At 42.2% G+C, this 15,173-nt stretch overlaps 1 protein-coding gene and 2 long non-coding RNA genes across 6 annotated transcripts in view; 2 read left to right on the forward strand and 1 right to left on the reverse strand.

The window, feature by feature from the left end:
• Positions 1-678, forward strand: part of LOC310750548 (indoleamine 2,3-dioxygenase 2-like) — a 44,127-nt gene extending 43,449 nt beyond the window's left edge. For all 4 annotated transcript variants that reach the window (XM_083588887.1, XM_083588888.1, XM_083588890.1 and 1 more), the window contains exon 10: positions 260-678. In XM_083588887.1, coding sequence (XP_083445013.1) covers positions 260-612 — 353 coding nt within the window. In that variant the 3' untranslated portion in view covers positions 613-678. The remainder of the gene's footprint in view (positions 1-259) is intronic.
• Positions 640-3,695, reverse strand: LOC310750729. Its single transcript, XR_014542199.1, has 3 exons — positions 3,560-3,695; positions 1,078-3,179; positions 640-778 (listed from the first exon to the last, which is right to left on the reverse strand). It is a non-coding gene; the product is annotated as an uncharacterized lncRNA (long non-coding RNA).
• On the forward strand, positions 3,674-9,335 carry LOC310750727. The gene is made up of 3 exons (XR_014542196.1): positions 3,674-3,813; positions 3,869-4,876; positions 9,033-9,335. It is a non-coding gene; the product is annotated as an uncharacterized lncRNA (long non-coding RNA).
• The last annotated feature ends 5,838 nt before the right edge of the window (positions 9,336-15,173 follow it).

The following is a 15,173-nucleotide window of genomic DNA, read 5'->3' on the forward strand; positions in this document are numbered from 1 at the left end:
TGGTATAGTTCACCAGGTATGGTTTTATCATCCTGACCTTTATTTATTACTGAGATGGGGGAAATGTTGAGCCTGCAAACATTGTTGGACTCCCAACTCCCATGAGCCTAAGCAGCATGGCCAATGGGCAGAGATGATGGGAGCTGAAGTCCAGCAACACCCCCATTCCTGCTGCATAACAGTACAATATTTATTTATTAACACACACACTGTTGAACTATTAATCCTACTCACTCATCTTCTCTGTGTCCTTTGCTAGCCACATTTTTGCACAGAATGAGGGAGTACATGCCCCCTCACCATCAGGCCTTCATTGAGGAAATCCAGTCCCTTCCCCCACTGAGGAGTCATGTGCTATCCTCTGGCAAGGAGAAGCTCTGTTCTGCATATAACATGTGTGTGGCAGCCCTTTCTGACTTGAGGACCTACCACATTGCCATGGTCACCAAGTACATCATTTCAGCAGCTCGCAACGCCAAGGCGAAGCCAAGTGAATCCACTTCTCCAAACCCGCCATCTTTCCTGGAAGAGAGAGGGACAGGTGGCTCTGGGATTCTGAGCTTTCTCAAGAGTGTCCGGAACACAACAAAAGAAGCAATTATAACTTTTTAAAAGCTTGCGCTTTTTCTGCGTTGGGGGTTAAGCTAGGATGGCCAATGACGTAGCACTACCCAAAAACAACAACAAAAAAAAAACCAAATTGGCACAAAATGTTTCTGTGCTTATTTATATGTATCGGTGGAAAGGTAGAAATAATTACTATAATATACAGTGGTGCCTTGCAAGACGAAATTAATCCGTTCCGCGAGTCTCTTCGTCTTGCGGTTTTTTCGTCTTGCGAAGCACAGCTATTAGCGGCTTAGCGGCTATTAGCGGCTTAGCGGCTATTAACGGCTTAGCAACTTTAAGAAAAAGGAAACAAACTCGCAAGAACTCGCAAGACGTTTTGTCTTGCAAAGCAAGCCAATAGGGAAACTCGTCTTGCGGAACGACTCAAAAAACGGAAAACTCTTTCGTCTTGCGCGTTTTTCGTCTTGCGAGGCATTCGTCTTGCGAGGTACCACTGTAAATGGAAACTGGATACATCTCATCACAGCAGCACCAGATTGACCTAGGAGCTTGCTCAATCTGCTCCCTGGCTGCTGTCAGTTGAACAAATATAAACTCTCTCCCTGCCCTGCTCCCACCTTTAGATGGCAGTGCAAGGATTTCCGCTTGTGCAATAGCACTTCCCCCCATTCCCAGCTCCCATGTGCACCCCTGCCCTCTCCAAATCTGCTCGGGGGTGTGTGTGTGTGTGTGCGTGCTCTAGAATAAATTCAAGGGGAAGTGAGAAGAGGGGGGAGTTTCCATTGTGCAAGTGAAAGTCCTTGCACTGATAGCATGAGTTACTTAGCTCTACACTGGATGCAACTGTTTCTTTTTAAACCAGACATAGGCTTGACTTTACCTACTTAAAATAAAGCACAACTTTTTTGGCCCTGGAAGCACATCAGGAAAACTAAGAAACTATTATGGGTGCCACAGTTTACCACTTTCTCACAAGAGGAGCTGGCAATGCTTAGACCCACCCACCCCGCAAAAAAAGCTAGCAAAATACCTATGCCCCCCACCACAAAGCAGTGTCTGCCCTCCCCCTCCAAAATAGATGCCCCCCAAGCAACCAGAAGAAGCCCTTGCTTTATTTTTCAGGGCTCTGAACAAGCTCCATGTGGTGCTAGGGAGCCCATAAGTGCCAGCAAAAAGTGAATTGAGATGTCACTATCCTTCAAAATTCGCACTTCTCTAAATTTTGAGATGCAAGATTTTGAGATGCAACTCTCCAAACAAAAATGTGTTTCACAAAGTTGTGAAAATACACAAATGTGTATTGTGAAAACAAAGGTGTTTGTGAAAATAACTTACAGAAATGCATTAGGGTAAATTGCTTGCAGAAATTACCTATATTAGGGGAAATGCTCATTTAAATGGTGACTATTTTAAAGTCAACAAATGAATGAAAACTGCGCATTCCTTGCATGATAAATCCATCATCCTGAAAGATTGATAGATGAAACCAGAGCCCATTCTTCTCAATTCTTGGTTTTAAGTGAATTTAATTGCCCAGTAAAGGATTTCTCCCTGCTTCGTTTGACTAATCAAGTCTTCTCATGGAGAGGGCTTTTTGTTTCATATCTGATCTGAACAAGAGGCGAGATGAATTAAAACATTACAGTCTAGATTCCACAGCTAGTATGTGCATGCACCATGTCATATCATAAATGATAAAGTGGGGGGGGGCTGAGCTGCCCCTCAAATTTTATTCAAGTTGGCAACCCTGGCTACAGCCTTTCCTCCAATACACTTGTTCCCCCCGTTAGAGGTGGGTCTGAGACCCTAAAAATAAAATCTGAACAAAATTGATGAAGCAGCAAGAACAGGTGTCCCAAGTAGGCACACCCAGTTTTGGCAAAGCATAATCTTATAGTGGGGCTAATCTGAAAGCTCTTTTGCAGACTTTAGAAGTTTCACACACACAAACATTTAAGAAAGGTATTTGATGAATTAATGGTTTAAAAGATAAAAAAACAGAGCTTTAAAGTGAACAGCCCATCTTAAGTAAGGGGAAAGGGGAAGGCCAGCAATTGAACCAAACTTTAATTTTCTGGTATTTTTAGTAGTCATTCAAATTACAAAACTAGGATTCTGCAACAACAGCACATGCCACAGCTTTGGAATCCATTGTCAGTTCTTAGAATATAGGAAGCATATCAGAACCATTAGTCCATCTAGATCAAAATTATGAACACTTACTGGCAGAAGCTTTCCAGGCAAAAATCATTACCAGTCCTACCAAGAGATGCTGGGGATTGAGTGTCTGGGATCTTTTGCTTGCAGAAGTAGTGAGCTGCAACACTTCCCCCTCTTTTACATGTGCCTTCAGATCCTCACTATGGTAGGTATCTGAATCCTTCCCCCACTCTTAAAATAAACAACTTATTAATATTGAATAGAAAATATTCTATTAAACTGGCAGCTTTCTTTCTTTCTATATACCCCCCCCCTTTTGCATGCAAATTTTGCTGCGTTCTTCCCTCCGATGTCACTCCAGCGCCTGGTGAGCCCAGCACATGCACTTTTCCACCCACCCACCCCACTAGCAAATTGTCCTTTTTTTTGCTCTTCTAAATATGGCAACCCTAACCTAAACTTAGGGATGTGGGTGGCGCTGTGGGTAAAACCTCAGTGCCTAGGGCTTGCTGATCGCATGGTCGGCAGTTCGAATCCCCATGGCGGGGTGAGCTCCCGTCGTTCGGTCCCAGCTCCTGCCCACCTAGCAGTTCGAAAGCACCCTTAAGTGCAAGTAGATAAATAGGTACCGCTTTATAGCGGGAAGGTAAACGGCGTTTCCGTGTGCTGCGCTGGTGCTGGCTCGCCAGCTGCAGCTTCGTCATGCTGGCCACGTGACCCGGAAGTGTCTTCGGATGGCACCGGCTCACGGCCTCTTGAGCGAGATGAGCACGCAACCCTAGAGTCGGACACGACTGGCCCGTACGGGCAGGGGTACCTTTACCTTTACCTAACCTGAACTTAAGCTGGCTAGGTTATATAGCAGCCATAAAGATGTCCATACTTCCCCAATTCCTGTTCTTGTTTCAGACCTTACCTGTACTTATCCCCCTTTCCCAACTGTCTCACTGGAATCACTTACTTAACAATTTTTATTTTTGGAAGGAGAAGCAGAGTGACATGTCAGACTTTATATTGTCCCAAGACCAATGGAGGTCTCGGGGCCCCAGGTCTTAGGCAATTAAAGCAAATGGTGAGAGTTCAGTCTCAGTTCCCTGGGTTAGAATTGAACTGGAACCCTCAGTGCCCTCCCTCCAAGCCTTGCCTTTTCTTAAAACCTCCTGGGCACACACCACAAAAATAAAGAATCAATTTTTACAACTAACTCCAAAGAAGCAATTAAATATATGTGATGTTAATAGGAATATCAGCTTCCTAACAATTATAAATCTATTTAACACTGGGTAATCTCCATAATGTACAATCAGGATCACTTAAACAATGCTTTGCAGATTAATTTTTAATTCTAACTTTTTCTAGCAGTGATGTTTGAACTCTAAATAAAATGTTCTTTCCCCTGTTAATACAGTATTTTATTTAGATTTTTTTATTTCATAGATTAATTTTAGGCCATTTAAGAACAAAAGAACTGCTAACTGCTAAAAGTTCCCACAATACTCTCCAAAACAGTACCATTTTACAGTACCATATACATAAAAAAGGTAAAGGACCCCTGACCGTTATGTCCAGGCGCAGACGACTCTCGGGTTGTGGAACTCATCTCACTTTATAGGCCAAGGGAGCCGGTGTTTGTCTGCAGACAGTTTTTCCAGGTCATGTGGCCAGCATGACTAAGTCACTTCTGGCGAAACCAGAGCAACTCATGGAAACGCCGTTTACCTTCCCGCCGGAGCGGTACCTATTTATCTACTTGCACTTTTTGGCGTGCTTTCGAACTGCTAGGTTGGCAGCAGCTGGGACCGAGCAACGGGAGCTCACCCTGTCACAGGGATTCGAATTACCGACCTTCTGATCAACAAGCCCAAGAGGCTCAGTGGCTTAGACCACAGCGCCACCCGCATCCCTACCATATACATATATGTATACAAATTTGCAAAGTTTTTACCTTGCCTCTTGTGAACACTGAACTGAAGGGAAATGAGTCCCACCCAACATGAAGCAAAGATAAAAGTCAGGAACAAACACTGTATTTCAAGTATTAGAAGAAATATAGTGCTACTTTTAAATAACAATTATAATTACAATAATAAAATATTCTAACTAGAATGAATCCCTGTAGCCCATAGGAAGAAATATAACTTCTGCAGTAAATGGAGTTTTATTGTTTTTTTTAAAGTAATATTTATTAAAGTTTTAAAGGTTACAAAAAGAAAAAAGAGAATACACCAAATTAAGCAAAAACAAGACAACACATCACAATAAGGAAAAAAGAAAAAAAAAGAAAAAACAGAAAAATAGAAACAATTAAAAAACACAACGAACCTTCCCATAACTTATCTTTCATTTGCTTGTTTCCTTGACCTCCTCATACCTCCCTTTTTTGTATTCTAGTTCAGTTAGCTATTTCAGCAAATCCTTTCCATCTTTCCCAGTTTTTGTCCTATAATTTATCTTAATATATTATAACTTTACTTTCCCTCTTTTCACCAATTAACAGTCTATTTTTACTTAATCCTTTATAACATTTCTGCTAAAGCCACATAACTTCATTCCAACATCCTTCTAACATTCCTTAATTTTACAGTGTTTCTGTAAATAAACTTTAAATTTCTTCCAATCTTCTTCCACCGACTCTTCTCCCTGGTCTCGGATTCTGCCAGTCATTTCCGCCAGTTCCATGTAGTCCATCACCTTCATCTGCCATTCTTCCCGGGTGGGTAGATCTTGTGTCTTCCAGTACTTTGCAATAAGTATTCTTGCTGCTGTTGTTGCATACATAAAGAAAGTTCTATCCTTCTTTGGCACCAATTGGCTGATGTCATGCCCAGGAGAAAGGCCTCTGGTTTCTTCAGAAAGGTATATTTAAATACCTTTTTCATTTCATTATAGATCATCTCCCAGAAAGTCTTAATCCTTGGGCATGTCCACCAAAGGTGAAAGAATGTACCTTCAGTCTCTTTACATTTCCAACATTTATTATCGGGCAAATGATAAATTTTTGCAAGCTTGACTGGTGTCATGTACCACCTGTAGATCATTTTCATTATATTCTCTCTTAAGGCATTACATGCCGTGAACTTCATACCTGTGGTCCATAACTGTTCCCAGTCAGCCATCATAATATTATGTCCAACATCTTGTGCCCATTTAATCATAGCTGATTCCACCGTTTCATCCTGAGTGTTCCATTTCAACAGCAAGTTATACATTCTTGACAAATTCTTAATTTTGGGGTCTAACAGTTCTGTTTCCAATTTTGATTTTTCCACCTGGAAGCCAATTTTTTTGTCCAAATTATATGTCTCCATTATTTGGTAATAATGGAGCCAGTCTTGCACTCTATTTTTTAGTTTTTCAAAGCTCTGTAGTTTTAATCTATCTCCCTCTTGTTCCAAAATTTCCCAATATTTCGGCCATATTTCGCTTCCATTGGTGACAACCACCTTGGGGTTTTATTTTCAAGCAAGTCCTTATATCTTATCCAAACATTAAACAGTGCTTTTCTGACAATATGGTTTTTAAACGCTTTATGTGCTTTGACCTTATCATACCACAAATATGCATGCCACCCAAATACATTGTTAAAACCTTCCAAGTCCAACACATCAGTATTTTCAAGAAGCAGCCATTCTCTCAGCCAGCAAAAGGCGGCTGATTCATAATAAAGTTTAAGGTCTGGCAGGGCAAATCCACCTCTTTCTTTAGCATCAGTTAATATCTTAAATTTTATTCGAGGCTTCTTTCCCTGCCAGACAAATCTAGAGATATCTCTCTGCCACTTCTTGAAACAATCCATTTTATCCAAAATTTGCAATGTTTGAAACAAGAACAGCATCCTTGGCAATACATTCATTTTTATCACAGCAATTCGGCCTAGCAATGATAGCTTCAGATTTGACCATATTTCTAAATCCTTTTTCACTTCCATCCAACATTTTTCATAGTTATCCTTAAATAAATTCACATTCTTAGCAGTCATATTAACCCCTAGGTATTTCACTTTCTTAACCAGTGTTAATCCTGTCTCCTTCTGAAACCTCTCTCAGTCACTGTTAGATTTTTCTCTAAAACCTTAGTTTTCATCTTGTTCAACTTAAAACCCGTTACCTGACCAAATTCTTGAATTAGTTCCAGTACTCTTTTAGTACTAGATTCTGGCTCCTGTAGTGTCAATACCAAATCATCGGCAAATGCTTTCAATTTGTACTGTTTAGCTCTGACTTGTATACCTTTAACCAATTGGTCCCTTCTAATCATGTTTAAAAGGACCTCCAGGACTGATATAAAAAGCAATGGAGAGACTGGGCAACCTTGTCGTGTTCCTTTCTCTATCTTAAATTCTTCCGTCACTACATTATTCACAATTAATTTGGCCTTTTGTTCTGAGTAAATTGCACCTATACCATTTCCAAAACCTTGACCAACCCCCATCCCCTGTAAATTCTTCTTCATAAAACTCCAAGAAATGTTGTCAAAGGCTTTCTCCGCGTCCACAAATATCAGAACTGCTTTGGTATTAATATTCACTTGTAGTTTTTCTAGAATGTTAATTATGTTCCTCATATTGTCAGACAAGTGTCTGCCCGGGAGAAAGCCCGCTTGATCTTTATGAATTTCTTCTACTAGTACCTTTTTTTGTCTTTTAGCCAAAATATCTGCAAAAATTTTATAATCCACATTAAGCAAAGATATGGGGCGGTAGTTCTTAAGCTGTGTCTTCTCAGACTCTGTCTTCGGTATAAGTGTAATATAAGCTTCCTTCCACGACTCTGGTGCCCTTTTCCCTTCCAATATTTCATTACAGACTTCCTTTAAAGGTTGTACTAACCATTCTTTCAGGGATCTATAGTATCTTGAAGTCAAACCATCCGGTCCTGGAGATTTACCTAATTGCATGTTCTGAATGGCCCCTTCTACCTCCTGCTCCGTTATTTTTTAATTCAACATTAACTTGTTTTCTTGAAAGATTTTTTGTAGTCCATTTGTTTTCAAAAATCGGTCAATGTCCATTTCTTTCTGCGTCTCCTGTGTATATAATTGTTTACAGTACCTCTGGAAGCACTTTCTGATCTCCACTGGATTCTGTATATTCTTTCCTTCCACTTCCAAATTCGTAATGGTATTAAGTTTTTGTCTTTTTTTCATTTGCCAAGCCAGCAGTTTTCCACATTTATTTGCTGATTCAAATGTCTTTTGTCTCATCTGTTTAATTTTCCATTCGATTTCCTGGTTCATCATTTTCATATATTGTACTTGATATAACTTTATCTCTTTCAGGATCTCCTGCGACTTTGGCTTCACTCTCAGTTTCTTCTCTCCTTCCTTTATTTTCTCCAGAATTTTGTCTTTTTTCTCATTTTGAGCTCTCTTCTTAATTGCATTCTGTTGTATCAGAAATCCTCTCATAACCGCTTTGCTTGCGTCCCAGATTACTCTTTTTTCAACAGTGGTGTTCATATTTATCTCAAAATAATCTCTCAAGGTTTTTTGGGCCTTCTTAGTCACTTCTTCATTCCTAAACAAAGTGTCATTCATCCTCCATCTAAAGGAACCAATTGGTGTTAGTTTCATTTCCATCTTCACAGCATTGTGGTCGGAGAAGGTTTTAGGGCAAATTTCCACTTTTCTGATCTTCGGAGCCAGCCCTCTAGTTACCCAAATTTGGTCAATTCTTGTCCATGTCATTTTGGCCTCAGAGAAGAAAGTTCCCTCTCTTCCCAGGGGGTTCTTCATTCTCCAAATGTCAACTAAATCCATATTGTCAGTCATATCGAAAAAAGTTTTTGGTAGTCTACCATCCTTAGTAACTACCTGTCTCTGTGCCTTGTCCATATTTGTAGACACCGCTCCATTCATGTCCCCCATCAAAATCATATTATAGTCCATATAGCCCATCAGAGTCTCATGTAACTTCTTAAAAAATTCCAATTTTCCCTCATTTGGTGCATAAATGCCTACTATCAAAAATTTCTCTCCTTGTGCTTGGATTTCAATTGCAACAAATCTTCCTTGGTCATCTTTAAATATAAATTTCGGTGATAGGCTCTCCTTTGCATAAAGTACTACTCCTCTTTTTTAACTTTGTCTGATGAAATAAATTCATGTCGCAGTCTTTTATTGCTCAGTACCTTCCTGTGTAGCCTTATCACATGTGTTTCTTGTAGACAAATCAAGTCCAATTGTTCTTTTTTTAATAAATGAAAGACTCTCTGCCTTTTTTCCAGGGAGTTCAGTCCATTCACATTCCAGCTTAATACTTGCAGTGCCATGATGTAGTTACTCTGATTTTCCTCCAACTGCAGTTGGTAAATGGAGTTTTATTGTTCTCACTTGAGTGGTCTCCATTTTGCATTTGTGTGGCCTCCATCCAATGATATTTAAATATTACAGAGCATTGTTTTATCCTCATGCAAATTGATCTTACTTGTTAAAAAGCATAATGGCATCCACTTGCATGGGAAAAGTTATTACCAGATCCATTGCAGTGCTTTCCATCAAGCAATAAGATTATTCCCATTCAAACAACAATAATTTTATATAAGTTGAAATCTAGATACAAATGTCTGTAAGTTTCTTATCACAATAAATGCAATAGAAATGTGCTTTTAAAACGGGTTGATTTGTTTTGGTTAACTGTTCGTATCTGCTGCTTGGTGAATGTGCTTATATGTAACATTGATGCAAATTCATGATTGTGCAGAAGGGACTTTGGGTTGCATTCAGGAACATTTGCTTGAGCTTGGTATGGTCAAACATCCACAGATGAAGTTTCATAGATACATACATACATTCATACATACATACATACCGTACATACATACAGGGAACATTGTGTTGACAATGCAATATTGTGAACTGGCCTTTAGAATTTAGAGAAAACACAAAGCTGTTTTCTCTGTGTGTGCAAATATCCATGTCAATTTATAATAAAATATCTGTCTTTCTGCAAGTAGTTTCAATATCCCCTCCCTTAGGAGATGTGATTGTTGAGTACAGAAAGAAGGGAAATCTTTCGACTTCAAACAACATTTGCATATCCTCTAGTATTTGATCCACTGCAAGTAGATAGCTCCTTTTCATGAAGCTGCTCTTAACTGTTCTGTGGAGGCAGATTTTCATATTTCCTAAAACTAGAATAAGCCCCTAAAATAAATAAGAAGAAATTTGACCATTGGCCATGATAACTGAGGCTGATCATCTGGAGTGAACCATATTGCCTACCCCCATCCTATGTTGTATTTTGCTACGGTTATTGGGCGTGGGGGGGGGAAAGGGCTATTCTTATACCTTGAAATACTGTTAACTTTCACAATAGGTTTATACAGCTCTGGGATCTTCCTCTCGATCATTGCTCTGAGGTTCTCTTTCAACTTCTTGTAGTTCTTTTTCAATTCTTGTTGATATTCCCTTTGGTCAGCAGTAAGCAGGCACTTATTTTTCCCCACTGCTTCACCACATCTGTTCCCAAAAAATGAAGAAAACAATTCACATTGATAAATTTCACCACAGTATTGGACCATAAAGTTTTGTTTTTGTCTGGGACCAAGCATGACTTGAAGAAATGGAAAGGTAAACAAGGTAGTACTTTTTAGACTTGTTACCAGGAACAATTTAGCTTCTGAAAACAATGGGACAATAATTTCACTAGAGGTGCCTTCCATGCTACAGTGGGGATCGTGTAATTTGTTTATACCTTTGCTATGAAGCCAGCTAACGCCCAAGAATGTGCCGACACAGATTTAGTGTAATTGCAATTTCAACAGATTTTACTTTGGTTTGGGGGTTTGGAGCTTCGGGCAGCTCTCCGCAAGCCTGGGGAGCCCGGCGGGAGTTCCCGCCGGGCTCCCCAGGCTTGCGGACAGCAGCCTGCATCCTGAAGCCTGGGGTGCGCTGAGCAGTGCGCCCCGGGCTTTGGGCAGCTCTCCGCAAGCCTGGGGAGCCCGGGGGGAGTTCCCGCCGGGCTCCCAAGGTTTGCGGATAGCAGCCTGTTCTGGGGGCTGGGGAACCTCGGACTTTCCCTGCCCCAGCCCCGCGCTTGGGGGAGAAATATTTTTTTTTCTTTATTTCCCCCCCCCCCAAAAAAAACCCTAGGTGCGCCCTATGGGCCAGTGCGCCCTATAGGGCGAAAAATACGGTAAACAATGTTTACATACCATATTCTTGTACGACAGAAACATGGCACAAAATTAATTCAGTTAGTCCAATCACTGGCCAAAGTTCCTTTTTCTACAGAGAGGTTCTAACACAGGTGGCTACAATTTCTGTAAATGTTAATGAAAGAGACCATATTTTCATGTTTAAAGAAATTAATGATGTGCCTAACTAACACATAACTAACACAATATCCAGGCTCACTGGAAGGACAGATTGTGAAGCTGAGGCTCCAATACTTTGGCCACCTCATGAGAAGAGAAGACTCCCTGGAAAGACACTAATGTTGGGAAAGATTGAGGGCACAAGGAAAAGGGGACAATAGAGGACGAGATGGTTGGATAGTGTTTTTGAAGCTACCAACATGAGTCTGACGAAACTGCGGGAGGCAGTGGAAGACAGAAGTGCCTGGTCCATGGGGTCACGAAGAGTCGGACACGACTAAACGACTAAACAACAACAACAATGTATCCAGAGTACCAGGCAAACCAGTTTAATAGCTTTGTTCAATATTAATAAGTTGCTTATTTTAAGAGTGGGGGAAGGATTCAGATACCTACCATAGTGAGGATCTGAAGGCACATAAAAAGAGGGGGAAGTGTTTTAGCTCACTGTTTGCAAGCAAAAGATCCCAGATTCAATACCCAGCATCTCTAGGTAGGACTGGGAATGTTTTTTGCCTGCAATCAGTGTTGGCAATTTTGATTTGGATGGACTAATAGTTCTGATATGGCAGCTTCCTATATTCTGAGAACTGACAATGGATTCCAAAACTGTGGCATGAGCTGTTGTTGCAGAATCCTAGTTCTGCAATTTGAATGACTGCTAAAATGACCATAAAATTAAAGTTTGGTTCAATTGCTGGCCTTACCCTTTCCCCATCCTTAATATGGGCTGTTCACTTTTTAAAAAAACAATGCTTTTAAAGCTCCATATTTTTAATCATTAATTCATCAAATACCTTTTCTTAAATGTGTGCGTGTGTAAAACTTCTAAAGTCTGGAAAAGGAAAGCTTTCCATTTGCAAGAGAGCTTCCAAATTAGCCCCACTGTTCTTAAAATGCATTTTTCTTTAGTCTTTGGTAAAATTTAGCACAGTAGGTCATTAGCAGCATCTAGGTACAGTGGTACCTCGGGTTACATATGCTTCAGGTTACCCACGCTTCAGGTTACAGACTCCGCTAACCCAGAAATAGTGCTTCAAGTTAAGAACTTTGCTTCAGGATAAGAACAGAAATCGTGCTCCGGCGGCGTGGCGGCAGCAGGAGGCCCCATTAGCTAAAGTGGTGCTTCAGGTTAAGAACAGTGTCAGGTGAACGGACCTCCGGAACGAATTGCCGTATTTTTCGCTCTATAACACGCACCTGACCATAACATGCACGTAGTTTTTAGAGGAGGAAAACAAGAAAAAAAATATTCTAAATGAAACAGTGGATGTATGATTTTTGTGGTTCATGCTGTGGCCACAGACATGTGATCTGATGGTGAGTTTGGGGTAGCCCAATGCAAAAATCCTGAGGATCCATGTGGCTCCGTGCTTTGTAACTACGTTTAAAGTGGGGAGGGAAGGAAAAGCACTCAAGGGACAAGGAGCACGCGTGGGGTGTGTGGATAATAATGCAGAAGAGGGGTATAAGGGGAGAAGGCTCCTCTTCTCTCCCGCTTTGCTCCTTTAAAACAAGCAGGCTCTGCTTCTCTCCCTCCTCCCTGGCTTAGAGAGCTGAAAAGCTTTGCTGCTATTTAGCGAGCTCAGTGGGGAGGAGAGAGAGACACAGAGCACAGTTGCTTTAAAGCAGCCAACCAGACAGGAGCCGCTTACACCTGTGTAAGTGGCTCCTCTCCCGCTTTGCTGTTTCAAAGCGAGCCACGGAGGAGGGAAGGAAGGGGAACCATGGATCCTCTGCTCACAACTGCAGGAGACCCCCCCCCGCCACCCGTAGGCATTCGCACCATAACACGCACAGACATTTCCCCTTACTTTCTAGGAGGAAAAAAGTGAGTGTTATGGTGCAAAAATACGGTAAGTAATTAACCCAAGGTACCACTGTAATACCTATTGGCCATGACCACCTGGCAGATTATTTTGGGACCTAGAAAGGGTGGGTAAGAGAGCTATCTTAATAAAGGTAATAAATTACACAATGTACCAGGGACGTGGGTGGCGCTGTGGGTTAAACCACAGAGCCTAGGACTTGCCGATCAGAAGGTCAGCAGTTCGAATCCCCGTGATGGGGTGAGCTCCCGTTGCTCGGTCCTGGCTCCTGCCCACCTAGCAGTTCGAAAGCACGTCAAAGTGAAAGTAGATAAATAGGTATCTACCTGCGGGAAGGTAAACGGCGTTTCCGTGCGCTGCTCTGGTTCGCTAGAAGAGGCTTAGTCATGCTGGCCACATGACCCAGAAGCTGTACGCCGGCTCCCTTGGCCAATAAAGCGAGATGAGCGCCGCAACCCCAGAGTCGGTCACGACTGGACCTAATGGTCAGGGGTCCCTTTACCTTTACCAGGAAGAGACCATGACACGAAGACATTTACTATTGATATTTGTGAAGTAATGTGCAGTATGCATTGGCCCCTAAGGATTAACACCTTCCCCAAATTATGTAAAAACCATAAAATCATATGGACGGGGGATGTGTCATTACATTCCAGCCAACTATCACAATAATGTTACTCATCTTCTCAGGTTCAAGAATTTGTACTTTGAATATCTGCTCTAGAAATACGATCGTATCACAACAAAAGTACTACCTTCTGGGGAGATGTGAAACACAAAAAGCATTGCTCTGCGCTGCAGGGGGCAGGGTGGGGAGAGGAGAGAAGGTGACGACTGCAAAAATCCCACCCCACCCCCCCCCAAAAAAAACCCCTCAAAGGAAGCCAATGTTCCCTGGAGCCAGTCCTACCTGGCAGCTCCAGGGGGTCCCAAGGCAGACCCTGCGCCTTAAAGGGCCAATGCAGGCGCCTGCCTTTGGAGCTCGTTGGGGTTGGGGCTGGGGCTCGTTGGGGCTGAAGAGAGTCCCCGCGGACAGGGAGGAGATCGAAGGAAGCCCAGTGCCAGGGCTCCGCACTCGGTGGGTAGGCGGTCCCTGCTTCGAGCCCCAGCGGTGAGGGATGGGACCTTAGGCAGAAATCGCCACGGGCACCATATTAGGAGAGGGAAATAGCCAACGGAAGTGCCTCCATGTTGGAAGAGGGCACAAAGTGCCACCAGCGCCATTTTAGGAGAGGGAAATGATCCCAGGGCAGCAATTGCTCTGTTTCCAGTCAATAAAAATTGATTGCAATGTGTGCTTCATGGCATAGCTTGCAGATGCAGTAGAGGCCTCAATCCTCTGTGGATGTTACCTCCCAGGATGTGGACAGGCTGCTTGGACGAGTGAAACCAACCACCTGTCTCCTTGATCTTTGCCCATCCTGGCTTATAAAAGCTAGCCGGGAAGGGCTAGGTGATGGGCATCGCGGGTTGGTGAATGCTTCCCTCTGTGAGGGAGCCTTCCCAGACCCGCTGAAAGAGGCGGTTATCAAACCGCTTCTTAAAAAACCATCTTTAGATGCAGCCAATATGGTGGTCTTCAGGGAGTCCTCCACAGCCTGGGAGTCATTTTGGACTCACAGCTGTCCAATTCTGTGTCCGAGGCAGCTGTCTACCAGCTCCATCTAGTACACAGGCTGAGACACTACCTGCCCGCAGACTGTCTCACCAGAGTGGTGCATGCTCTGGTTATTTCTCACTTGGACTACTGCAATGCGCTCTAGCGTGCTATGTTGCTCTAGCGTGCTATGAAAACAGTTATGAAAACAGCTTGATTTGGGATGATGTGAAAAGACAACCTTTTTTTACTTCTTATAATTTGTTGTTGTTGAATTTTTACTCCCATGGAGTGGTACTTGTGAAATTTCCTATCCCAGAGGCCAACGTATCTCAATCAGTCTTGGCCACTAGCCGCCTTGTTTGGAGACAGCACCATTCACTGTTCTACCCCAAGATGTCCTGGGCCAGTGCTGTTGGTAAGCATATCAATTTTCTTATCCAACACAATGAAATTCTTCATCTCCCATTCTCCCTCAGAGAGGTACTCCCAGGGAACTCTGGGAAATGTAGCACTGTGAAGGGAGAGACTCTCAGTGCCCTACAGTTCCCAGGATTCTTTGGGGAAGATGACTATTTAAAGTTGTACTGCTTTAAATGTATAGTGCAGAAGGGGCCTAAGATGTCGCTTTGAGGTAATCTCTAGAAATCAAATTTCAGCACTGAAAATAAACTTTTTTGAAATGCTTCTGCTACCATATCT

The sequence above is a fragment of the Podarcis filfolensis genome (genome assembly GCF_964270895.1).
Source record: "Podarcis filfolensis genome assembly, chromosome: 15".
Classification (NCBI taxonomy): domain Eukaryota; kingdom Metazoa; phylum Chordata; class Lepidosauria; order Squamata; family Lacertidae; genus Podarcis; species Podarcis filfolensis.